This window comes from Astyanax mexicanus, chromosome 20 (genome assembly GCF_023375975.1).
Source record: "Astyanax mexicanus isolate ESR-SI-001 chromosome 20, AstMex3_surface, whole genome shotgun sequence".
NCBI classification, from domain to species: Eukaryota; Metazoa; Chordata; class Actinopteri; order Characiformes; family Acestrorhamphidae; genus Astyanax; species Astyanax mexicanus.
This window is the reverse complement of record NC_064427.1, coordinates 33,978,474-33,991,006: the sequence shown is the minus strand read 5'-3', so window position 1 is coordinate 33,991,006 and position 12,533 is coordinate 33,978,474. Positions and strand designations below refer to the sequence as shown.

General features: G+C 35.0%; 1 protein-coding gene across 1 annotated transcript; it reads right to left on the bottom strand.

The window, feature by feature from the left end:
• Nucleotides 1-3,357: 3,357 nt before the first annotated feature.
• Nucleotides 3,358-11,606, bottom strand: LOC103038373 (zona pellucida-like domain-containing protein 1). Its single transcript, XM_007231133.3, has 11 exons — nt 11,498-11,606; nt 11,237-11,365; nt 10,590-10,810; nt 10,102-10,286; nt 9,322-9,394; nt 8,276-8,373; nt 8,081-8,161; nt 6,679-6,847; nt 5,883-6,000; nt 5,710-5,730; nt 3,358-4,437 (listed from the first exon to the last, which is right to left on the bottom strand). The coding sequence occupies exons 1-11, from the start codon at nt 11,514-11,516 to the stop codon at nt 4,283-4,285; spliced, it is 1,269 nt and encodes a 422-aa protein (XP_007231195.3). The 5' UTR covers nt 11,517-11,606; the 3' UTR covers nt 3,358-4,282.
• Nucleotides 11,607-12,533: the final 927 nt, after the last annotated feature.

The window sequence follows — 12,533 nt, the reverse complement described above, 5'->3', positions numbered from 1 at the left end:
GAGTGTGCTGTTAGTTGAATCATCTGAGCAGTGAGAGTTTGTGCTCTGGTTAGATCAGATTTGTTGATCTTCTGTGGAAAGAATGAGGATTAGGTATCAGTGAAATGCAGCTTGGCACCCTGAATAGTGTTAAATATGCAGTGAAATCAGGGTAACGACAATAAGGATCAAGAGCAGGAAAGGTCAGGTTTAAGATCGGATGTTCCTCACATTGTTTAGGTAATACTATTGATATGTTGGCTTTTTGTTGGTCGTGCTTTAAGTTACGGATTATATGTACTTTTAAAAAACGTGGCAGAAAGTACTGAACTCATCTCACACCAATGCCAGGACTGAACCCAAACACTAGGCCTTTGTAATGCCACCATGCCATCCTGAGGTACAGTGTATTTTTTCCATTTTATCAATTAATAAAATAAATATTTAACCTATTTATTTGACCCTATTTATTTTATTTATCTGTTTTGTAAGGGTATTTATTGCATCCAATTAAGCTTATTTCTCCAATGCAGCCCATGGCACTCTCTCCCAACATCACTCCTAGGGTGATGTCTGCAGCAAAGGGCATCTGTGAGCTGATGTATCGGAACCGAGCCGCTGCGCTTTCCTCCAAGCGCACTGGCTGCTAGGCAATGCTGCATCAGCAGCAGCTCGAAAAGAAGCGGTGGCTGACTTCACATGTATCAGAGGAAGCATGTGCTATTCTTCACCCTCCTGGTGTGTTGAGGCATCACTAGTGATAGAGGGAGTCCTAATGAGTGGGTTGGGTAATTGGCTATGTAAATTGGGGAGAAAAGGGATTTTTTTTAAAGGAGCAGCTGAATAAGTGGGACAATTGGCCTGGCTAAATTAGGAGAAAATGGGTATAAAATTGAAATAATTTTTTGAAATAGTGGCTGTAATGAAGACCAAGGACGCTATAAGGCTCATTGCTATTTTACACCTCGCTCACAGTCATTTAAATAGCAACAGCACTTGTGAATATATCTACGCCAATGGGTGTGGTGGTCTTTATATGAGGTGAGTTCAGGTCAATTTCTGACGTATTGCTATCTTGGCAATGGAAAATACAAATGTACCACTGACTAATAATAACCTAGGCAATAGTCAAACATTCATTGCTATCTCTATCATAATCACAAATGATGCTGTTGAATTCACTCTGGTGTTGTCAGGGTGCTGCAGGGAGATGCCAAAGCGAGTAATATTTATGAACAAACAAGGAAAACAAATAAACGAACAATAAACCAAAACTAAAACAACAAGGAAACACAGAGTACATTTTAGACAAAGAAATATGCGACCTGACTGATGAAAAAACACGCACAGAAACCAACAACTGAACACAGACACAAAGGGCTATATATACACTCAGAAGGACACAGGAAACAGGAAACACCTGGGAAACACAGGGCTGGGGCGGAGATGCAAAGCAAGACACAGGGCCATGAGCAGGGGAACATGTGGGAACAGGCACAGAGTAAATAACAACAATAGGAGGGCAGGAAAAACACATAGACAGATGATGGTCACAACAACAAACACATATTACAGAACTGCATTATAATCAAAATAATACACATTATCTTCGTAATATAACTTGTTATTTTGGGACTGGTCTACCGATCTTTGACCACAGAACCCCAGAGCCAATATCCCTTGATGTATCACTCCCTCTTAATAATGAATAATTTTGCATCACATGCATTCATCATTTCTTTTTTAGTGCTCCTCCACATCTACTTTGCCTTAGTAACAGCATCAGTGCCATCAGCTAAAAATGACACCAGTCACTTCAGATGGTCCCTGTCCATTTTAGCCCACTCTTCCAGTAACTGGGCGCACATATCAGCGTGAGCTGCACCTGCTGTTCCTAACTGCGAGCTGAGATTGAGGTCTGATGATTCTGCTGGTCACCAGAGTGTCCTAGCATTCCTTAATATTTGTTGAAGCAGTCACACATAGATCTGGATCTGTACGCTCTACAGTTGTTATCCTGGCCTGTGGGATTGTACGCACAGAGGAAGTGGGCTAAAATGGAAATGTTTTAAACCTTCCATGATACTTCCATATCTTACAAAAATGCATTTTGCTTGGCTGAGATGAATAATGAGAGTTCTGTAAATGAAAAAAAAAAAGTTGTAGAGGTTCCTAATGTTGTTCTGTGATAATCCATCCAGTGCAGCTTGAATATTTATGTGGTTCCTGCTGAATTTGTAGCAGGAACAATTAACCAGAACCAATTACTGTAGCTTTGGGCTGTGAGGGGGGGGCAGAGTGGTCCAGCAATCTAAAGTGCTGCCACTGTGATCGGGAGATTGTTGGGTCGAATCCTGGTCATGCAGCTTGCCATCAGCTGCCAGAGCCCTGAGAGAGCACAAGTGCCCTTGCTCTCTCTCTCCGGGTGGATAGATGGTACTTTTTCCCTCTCATCACTCCTAGGGTGATGTCGATCAGCACAAGGCATCTGTGAGCTGATGTATCGGAACCGAGTCACTGTGCTTTCCTCAGAGCACGCCGCTGTCATGCTACTTGGCAATGCTGCATCAGCAGCAGTTTGTAAAGAGACTGTGGCTGACTTCACACATGTTGTAGGTGGCATGTGTCATCCTCCTTTTGTTGTGGCATCACCTAAATTGTTGGGACAATAGGCCTAGCTAAATTGAGTGAAAATGTAAAAAAAAAAAATAAATTAATTAATATTCAAAAAAGTTGGGGCTGTGAAATTGTATGTATTGTATTGTAGACCAAATGTGACCTGGTATCATATGAAATTGTACTCCACCTCATGACACCAGGCCTTTCGTACATGGGACAATTGACAACACTCAATGTCTCAGAATACATGCTGGGCACCATCAAGCCAAACAAGTTTATTTTGGTCTTGTCAGACCACAGGACATGGTATGAATAATCCATGCTCTAGGACTTTTCGGCTTCAGTAAACTGTTTGCAGGCTTTCTTATGCGTCAGCTTCAGAAGAGGCTCCCTTTTAGAGCAATGCCATGCAGACAGAGTTGATGCGGTGTGTGGCGAATTATCTGAGAACAACTGCAGGCTGACTTTCCACTTCTTCAAGCTCTGCAGCAATGCTGGCAGCACTCATGCATCTATTTTTTTTAAAGCCAATCTCTTGATTATAAATGGATGTACTTACTTTTGTAAAATACTGTATTTTAAATATTATTCCATCTGATTGGCAGTATATATTACTTTATATGGCTGTAATACATATTTGTCCTCATATAATTTACTTAGTACAGTACTTATTAGCTGAAGCTTGCTATACAAAACCCAAAAGTAGGTCTGATATTTTTTATATTGTTTATTTTTAAAAAGGGTAAACATAACACACAGTCACTTTAATAGTTAGATGATGTTTATTCATAATAGTGCATGCATTAGTGAATGAATCACAAACATACATGTGCAATTTAGGTAGTATTTTGTAATTAGTCATAATGAAGAACTTATACAAAGTGCAAGTACATTTCAAACATTTAACCAGGAGAACTTTTCATCCTTTCTTGGCATAATTCCTTCAAAGCCCTTTGATTTGCATTTGCATTTATTGTGCTAATTACCCCAGATAGTGAGTTCTATTGCATGCATTAGAAGAAATGAGTTTTTGTCTGGTTTGAAGTGTCTAAAGTGTCAATTTGGCAATTTGAGCTGACTACTTCAAGTTTAAAATGGTTAAAAATGATCAATACTTCATACAATACTTGATACGTGGCATTTTGCATCATATCATTTATCAGATCTCCAACAAAAGTAACAAATGACACTTTCTGTGGATGATCTATATCAACAGATCTTTGGGAAGGGGCTAAATGTATAGAAGTATTATTACAATTATTATATATATATGTGTGTCAAAATAAAATAAATTACTTTCAATTTGAATAGATTCTACTTAAAATCTCAAACAAACAAACAAACAAAAAAAAAAGCATTCCTGCCCCCTATCTATAAACTATAGTGCCATATATTTTTATACCTTTTTACCCATAAGTCAAATCTCTCAAAGCCCCGCCTTAAGAGTTGAACCTCTTCCTGCCGCTGTGTAAAACGTTTAAAAGTGATAGAACCAAAGCCGGTGACGAGTTACCTTCTTCCTTCACTAAACCTCACTGATATTTACATTCTCATTGGCTACAGACGCTGCACATTCACCAAGTTGTACTATAGAAATCAAGTAAGATAGTTTGGCCGGATACGGACGGGCCGCCAGCTGCCCTCTCTCGGAGATGGAGCAGAGCCACAGCAGTCTGTAGGAGATTTAGCTGCGGAGGATTTTGCCGCCGCCAGAAGCAAGGAGCTTCTTGTAGATGATAACAGCTGCTCCAATAATGCCGACACAGACGAACGCCAGGATGCCCACAGCCACGCCAAGTCCCACAGACGAGTCTGAACGAGAGCTGCTGCCGGTCAGAGCTGAAGGAGAAACACAGTGTGTTTTAATGAAAGTGTGACGGGAACTGTGGTATAAGCCTTTAAACTTTACAGTATTCTAGTAAAAAAAACAGTTGATAATAGATAATAGAATTTATAATATTAAAATAAGACGATAAAACTATAATACTATAGTAAGAAAAAAAAATTAAATTAATAACAGATCATTTTATTTGGTTGTATAATACTGTAATAAGACTATAATAATACTATAAAATACAAAAAAAATCCTAAAAAAGTTAATAACAGATAATAGATTTTATAATACTGTAAAAAGACTATAATAAGAACACAATAAGACCATACTAATACTATAATAAGATTAACTGAATTAAAAAAAGATATTTAAGTTAATAACAGATAATAGATTTTATAATAATATAATAATACTATAATAAGAGTAACTGAATAATATGTCTATTAAAAAAATGATGTTAATAACAGACAATAGATATTTTAATACTGTAATAAGACTAAAATAAGAACATAATAATATCATAATAAGAGTAACTGAATAATATGTCTACTAAAAATTATATTTTAAGGTAATAACAAACAATAGATTTTATAATACTATAATAAGACCATAACAAGACCATAATAGGACTAAAATAATAGTATAATCAGAGTAGCTGAATAATATGTCTTCTAAAATACGATAATTTAAGTAAATAACAGATAATACATTTTATAATACTATAATAAGTCTATAACAATACTATAATAACTCAAAAATATAGCTACAAAAAAGATAATTTAAGTTAATAACAGATAAAATAAGACCATAATAAAACTATAATAATACTATAATAAGAGTAACTAAATAATATGTCTATAATAAATATGCAAGAATTTACTAAACAAACCTTTTTAAACAATAATTCATTTTAAGTAGAGTCTACTAAATGGTCATTTTGGGAATTTATTTACATTTTTGCCATTTTTAACTTTGCATTAATGCATTAATATAAATCTTTTACACAGTTGTAAAGCCTTTTGGTGACAATATTTAACATTTTTAAGTAATAGACAATAATAATGTGCTGATGTTTTTATATTTACTTTATTGTAGATTTATTTTATAAAAACAAAAACAATAACTAATCTACTATCATTTCCAGTCCATGTTAAAATACTATACTATATATATATATATATATATATATATATATATATATATATATATATATATATATATATATATATATATCTTTAAGGATTATTCTGTGTTTCAAAAATGTGATCATAGCTCACCTTGCTCTTTCGATGATGCAGCTGAAATAAAAGAAATTAAAGAACAATAGAATAAAAGTTAGCTAAAAAAATTGATTCACAAACTTTATCTTTTTCTGAATAATTATAAAATGTCAGCATTCAGAAGGCACTGTGGCTTATACTGTGATGTGTGTATGATTTCTAATGCATACCAGCGTCAGATCGGGTGATGATGAGGGGGGAGGTTAGAGTGGTGAAGTTTGTGAGTCCGTTTTCCAAAGTGGCGGGGGTAGTGTCCACGTCTCTTCTTCGTCTGCCGTTGGGACAGGACTGATGGACAGAAAAGGAAGAAGAATGGGTTAGAAAGTGAAACCAATTAGGAGATACAGCTGTAATGCCTGTGATAACTATTTATTAATTAAGGTAAGAAATAAACTACAGATTAAACTAACAAAGCTTTCTTTTTCCTTTTTTTCTTTTGAGCTATTTTATCATTATATTATTATTATAATATATATAATAATATATTATTTATAAGTTTAAAGACAAATGTGCATAACAGAAAAAAAAAACCTCTTAACTTTCATTTAAAAGTCAAGGTAAAATATTTGTACTTCTTTTTATTCATTCTGGAGCGTTTTATTGGTCATTCCTGATACAATTTAGACAAGGATTGCTATGTATAAATTATGTAATTAAACATTTCAGATACATGCTTTTCTTTAGGCAGATGTGCTGATATAAATTAGTATGTTCACTTCTATAATTTGAGCTAATCTTCCCAGAAAGTTATTGCAGGCGGAGATTTCTATTTATTAATTAAAGTAAGAAATAAACTACAGACTAAACTAACAAAGCTTTCTTTTTCTTTTTCTTTGTTCTTTTGAGCTATTTTATCATTATATTATTATTTAATCCAGTCCGATCCAGTGCAGTGTTTTATTTATGTAATGCTTTATATATGTGATAAATTAGTGTGTTCATTTGTATGATTTGAGCTAATCTTACCAGAAAGTTATTGCAGGTGGAGATTTCGCACAGTCGGGTGATGCAGTGCAGGTAGTATCTTGAGATGGTTTGGTTCTGTTGCTCCATGAATTTGAAGGCTGGGAAGGAAAAGCGAGCCTTCTGACTTACCCCGTTCTCATGCATGGTGGTCATCTGATCTTTGTAGCACCTGAACAGGATGGAGGTTTAGTATTTTCTTATGTAAGTATGTTAAAGTTAATATTCTGATGCAATTCTTTACGTAAAACTGAAGACAAAAACATTTGAATCATTTTTGCCTTTTTGCCATTTTTCATATAGTCATAGAAGTATTTGGCAGTTTTTTTCCTAATGGTTATTAAGAACACATTATTTTCAACCAATTTAAATCAAAATAATGTTTTTACCAACAATGTTAATGCCAGATAATGAACTTTTAAAAATATAAAAGACACTAATTAGTCATTTATTTAATAATAATGGAAATTGTTGAAGGCTCAAGCTTCAAGAAATTCATTTTTTACTTTTGCCTTCGTGATTAAAGAGATCAAAGTCTTAATAAAGCAAAATTCATTCAGTTATCCAAATAAAAAAAAGAAGAAAAAGACTGATAGCTCCCAAAAAGGACAAATAACAGCTTTAATAAACATTGCCTAAGCCTTTTTCAGAAGAAATTAGTTATATTATTTATTATAGCAAGTTAGCATTTTACTTTGCATTCATGATTTAAGAAATATATGTAATAATAAAGCAATTTTTTTTTGTGTGTCCATGTAACATAGTAACATGTCAAGTTACCAAAAAAAAGATATGTCTAAAATAGCAACTTCACAAAAGAAATAAAAGCCTTTCAATGGATGTTGACACAATTAATTCCACACAGCTTTTCACAGTCATTTAAAAAAATAATTGGAAGCTCTAACCCTATGAAAATGTGTTGAATCTTCACTTATTACAAAATACAATTTGATATATTCTGAGCAGATGTTCCAACAATGAATCAATAGGGAGCTTAATGAGCAATGAAACAACCTATATGCAGGTCTTGAAAGAAATCAAAGATGGCTGAATTGTGCTGTATACAACATTTTACTCATAGAAGAAAGGGTGGTCCCAGCTTTCATTGTTTGTTGTTTCATTGGCCAGTTTAACTGAAATAACATTTGCTAAAGCTCCACCCACTACTAAACACAGGGCTTTAGAAACTGCACTGCAACAAAAGCATTGTGTTGAGAATTTACTTGGCTTAATTGGTTCTAATGTTTCTAACAAGGTGAATTAAGGCTGATTTTGAGCTTTTTGCCATTTATGGAACAAACTAGTCAAACAAATAATCATTGTCTGTAATAATGTTCTTTTTCCATTCATGGAAGCAAAGAAAGCTGCAATATTGGCTGAGCAAGAACAATTTGGCAGAACTCACCCAACAAAGAGATTGAAGAAGGTGGAGTTGTTTGGGAAACGGGACACTGAAGCATAGCATCTGTCCAGCATCACATAGTACCTTTAATAAAAAGAGAATTTAGTATAGTATATTGAATATATTGAGTGACTAGCAACACCACAGGTGTTTAAAAACTGACTAAAGAAGAAATAAAGCTCTTTGAGTGAAGCTTACTGAGTGGTGAGGTTGATGGCCTGGACCATAACGTAGACTTTAGTCTTCAGCTCAATGCCCTGAGTAGGAATGGACAAGGGCATGGTGTAGTTCTGGTCCTACATGAGAAATACAGAAGAATTTTTGATTTGGGGTGACTGACTTACTGACTTAGCTTCAATTAGCTTTTAAACATCCTTACTCAGGAAACAAAAAAATAATAATATTTTTACTCTTGTATTTTTTGCGAGTTTAGGGAAATGATATAAAAAGTTATTTAGTTATTTAGTATTTAGTTTCTTTTAAAGACTCCCAGCTTATGAAATATGTAGTTTTATCAAGCATTTGAGATGAAATATGTAGAACACAACCTTCAAACTCCAAATACATAAATACAGTAAACACTGTGCATGTTAATGTTTGAACTTAGGTAAGTCCATTGATTAAACCTTCTGTAAATCTTGATTAAATGCTGACACTAATGTGTGTCCTTTGGAAAATTCCTCTAAAAAATTCGGTACCACTTTAAAATAAGACTACCTTTATAAAGGGTTTATAAATGGTTTAGTGTATTAATGGTTACTAATTAGGTTGTAAATGCCTTAAAAATAATTAATAATCAGTTATAACAAATATGTAGAAATGCACGTAGACCTGCTGTTTGCCAAATAGTGAACCCACAGCAACATAACTGATTATTAATGCTTTTTAAAGCATTTACAACCTAATTAGTAACTATTAATAAACTAATTGTAAACCATTTATAAACCCTTTGTAAAGGTAGTCTTATTTTAAAGTGGTACCAAAAATTCAAGTGATTTATGTAAAACACTATTAAAAGACAAAAATCGGCTTCTAGTGATGTTTTTTAGATTAATATACATTTGCCAGCTGGTAGAGATGGCACAATCAAGGTTGTGTTATTTAATTGTCTTTTTTTAAGTTAGAAAATGTGACTTAAAATGTGCTTCACCACAAAGATTCTTAACAAGTTAAGTCTTTTTTTATATTTTAGCATTGTGATCCACTTTTTTTATGTTCTGTTTTTTTTATGTAAAAGATCTTACGCTGTACAGCTTGATGCTCAGTGTGCTGATGAAGCTACCGTTCTTGTCCTTCACTGCGATGGCGGAGGACGACCTGTGGGTGGAAGTTTAGAGCTGGATGAACAATGGGAAATGAGCATTATGAGGCGTTGTTTGGATCTAGTGTTAGGGTGTGGAAGTTTCGGGAGACTACAATGGCGCGCTGTGAAACTCTAACTGAGGAGTAACCTTTCTTTCCATCCTTTCCATACAACATTTTACTCACAGAAGAAAGGGTGGTCCCAGCTTTTCATTGTTGGGCCTGTTTAATTGGTAGAGAATTCTCGAACATTTGCTAAAGCTCCACCCTTTGCTAAACACGAGGCTTTTGATATCATTATATTTGGTTTAATTGGTTCTAATGTTTCTAATAGCGTGAATTATGGCTGAATTTGAGCTTTTTGACATTAATAGAAGAATAAAAAACATGGTCAAACAAATGATTATTGTCTGTAAGATACTGAAGATGTTCTTTTTTCCCTTCATGCAAGAAATCAAACCTTGTATAGCTTGTATGACTGTGCTATTTGACCATAAGTCTAAATCAGCCTTAATTCACCCTTCCTAATTCATAATTTCCAATGACTCCAAGACTATTTTTAACTAATAGATGGTTTGCCTTGCATTGTGCTTATATATGTAGCAATAATTTAAGTATTGATTCAGTGTAATGATACAAATCTCTCTATTGCTGTCGATACTCTCTCAAAAAAAGGAATATATTAATGTATTAAACATTTATTAACCATAAGCCATACTTACACATCGACCTGGGTGTTGTTAAGCAGGTACTCCAGAGGATAGGCACATGAGAAGTAGTATTTCAGCTCAGTGTTGTAGGTCACTACGCTGCTTGTGGTGTCGAATGATTTCACCACACCACTGATGTTCACCGTCTGGATGTTGGAGAAGTCGGAGAATATTCCGGTGCCTGGAGCGCTGGTGGTCTGTGAATCAAGTCAATGGACGTTTAGAGCAGTTTAGTAGTTTACAAATGCATAAATACCAATGGATTGGCATCTCTGTTGGATTAAGTCGATATAATTATAATACAAAGAACCAGAACTGATAATAAGAGATGATATGTTGTATGTACAACACAGCATAACACAGTATCGTCTACTTATATCCTACTGTATTCTGTATAGATTGCCTTCTCATTTTAAACAGCCCATAGAAAGGTAATTTAGCTTAAATTAAAAGAAAAGACATTAGTTGAATTGGATCAAATTCCCATAAATGGGTCTTACCGTGAAGATGCTTCCACAGGCGCTGGTCATATTAATAGGGAAGGTGTAGCGGAGGAGAGGAGGGCTGACTGTCATGTCCACGGTGCCTCTGCAGCTAGGGTCGTCCATGACGTTGTTGAGGAAAAGTTGAGACTCGTTGAAGCCAGCGTAGACAGCCGGACAGAGCTGTATGGCCAGGCTAATGGAGTTTGTGTTGCAATCCACTGCAATGTCAGTGTACTCTAGAAGAGGAAAATGGGTTTGGATAGATTTTGATCAGATTTTAGTTTCTGGGTAAGTGAAAACGTAACAAATCAAAATTTATCTTTAAAATTTAAAGTTTAAATTTTAAAATTTAAAATATCTCTCAATGTTTAACAGTGGTTGACGGTATCTGTTTATCAGGCTGAGCGATCTTGTTGAAAAAAAGAGAAATCAACCTTGTAGATTTCTGATTTTGCTCAGACTTGTTTTGATTTTAAATAAAAAAAGCTTATTACCAAAATTTGTTGAGGACGTTTAAGGGTTCTTCAATTTAAAACTGTGATTAAAACCCCTAAAGATCTTTCATAAAGGATCCTCAAAGCACCTTCAGGTTTCAAACTGAAGAACTCACACTTCTAACAGAGCTGTAGACTCGATTACATGCCAAAGAAGCCAGAACTCACCTGGTCTTCTCAAAAGCCCTGTACAGTTCGCCGATGTCGTTGCCTGTAACTGACTGCTAACTGCATTCAAAGTGATGGAGACTAGGAAAAGCTGGAGAAGCATTTTCCAACCCTTGGTTGAGCTCGAGCCTGTGCAGAAAAGAAAGACCAAAGACCAAAACACCAAGAGCCAAGTCAGTCAGTAACCAGTTGACATCCAACAGTTATGCTGAGAAGAAGTTAAGTCCCAAGAGGTCAGGTTCCCAGAGCGAGAGTACGCACCTTGCATCAGATACTTCATCCTTGTTTTAATGCTTGGTTAGCCTCAGCTTTTCAGTACTATCAGAGCTTGCCGAAACACTTTTATAGCCCATATTCCTTGGTGGGATTGGCCAAAAAATAAGGTCACCGCGACTTAGCATGTCCCTGGTGTGCAGCATGTGAGAACAATTATTTTTTTGTGAATACTCCGCGATGGCCCTGCCCCGAGGACACAGTGAAAAGACACACCCAAATCCTTCAAAGATACACCATTCTGAATGGCCTTGTTTTCCTTTGTGCACAATTGGGAATACAGGACCCCTTCACCTAACAATATGAAACTTCATGAAGTATGTGTTGAGCCCTGCAGGCCCAAAGACAATGCTCCCAAGGACCTTTCTGGGACAGTTTGACATCAAACAATGTGTCGACGGTCTTTATGCTGACCCAGAGAAGAACCCTGGAACACACACAAAGCATTAATCTGAAAGACAAAGTGCCATGAGAAGGTGTAACATTAACCTTAGGACCTCACAATAAAGTTAGGAGGCAGGTCAAGTCTAATGACACTTCTATTTCAGGCATCTTTAGTCCAGTTTCTGAATCATGCGCGTTCTCATGAATGAAGCAGCCTGAACATAACGTACAGTCCTCTAATAAACCTGAAAAACACTTTATTAGATAACTAATATGTTCTCATAGTTACGAATTGTCTTTTAGGTGACAACATCTCATCTCGTCGTAATCGTGCAATACTGTTAAATCCTTCATTTCTATATTTTTTGGTGAAAAATTTCTAGTGAAATTTTATGTCCCATCCCTATATATAGTATATAAATATTTCAGTTAGTTTTTAGCCATTATTCTATAATTTATATATATATATTTTTTTTTTTTTCAAAAGGGAATCTATTTTTTTTTTTTTTTTTTATGTTTCTGAATAACAGATGGACATAACCGTGACAGTGGGTATAAATAATGGTAAATAATGTCTTTCAAGTACAGCAAAAATTAAAACTGTTAATGTAGTAAAAATAGTTAGTGTATATGTATTGCT

Excerpts from the sequence above, each read along its gene's own strand:
- LOC103038373 (XM_007231133.3), bottom strand. Across the intron at positions 9,395-10,101 it reads AACAACACCCAGGTCGATGT|GTCGTCCTCCGCCATCGCAG; the intron begins GTAAGTATGGCT and ends TTCCACCCACAG. Across the intron at positions 5,731-5,882 it reads CATCACCCGATCTGACGCTG|CTGCATCATCGAAAGAGCAA; the intron begins GTATGCATTAGA and ends CTTTTATTTCAG.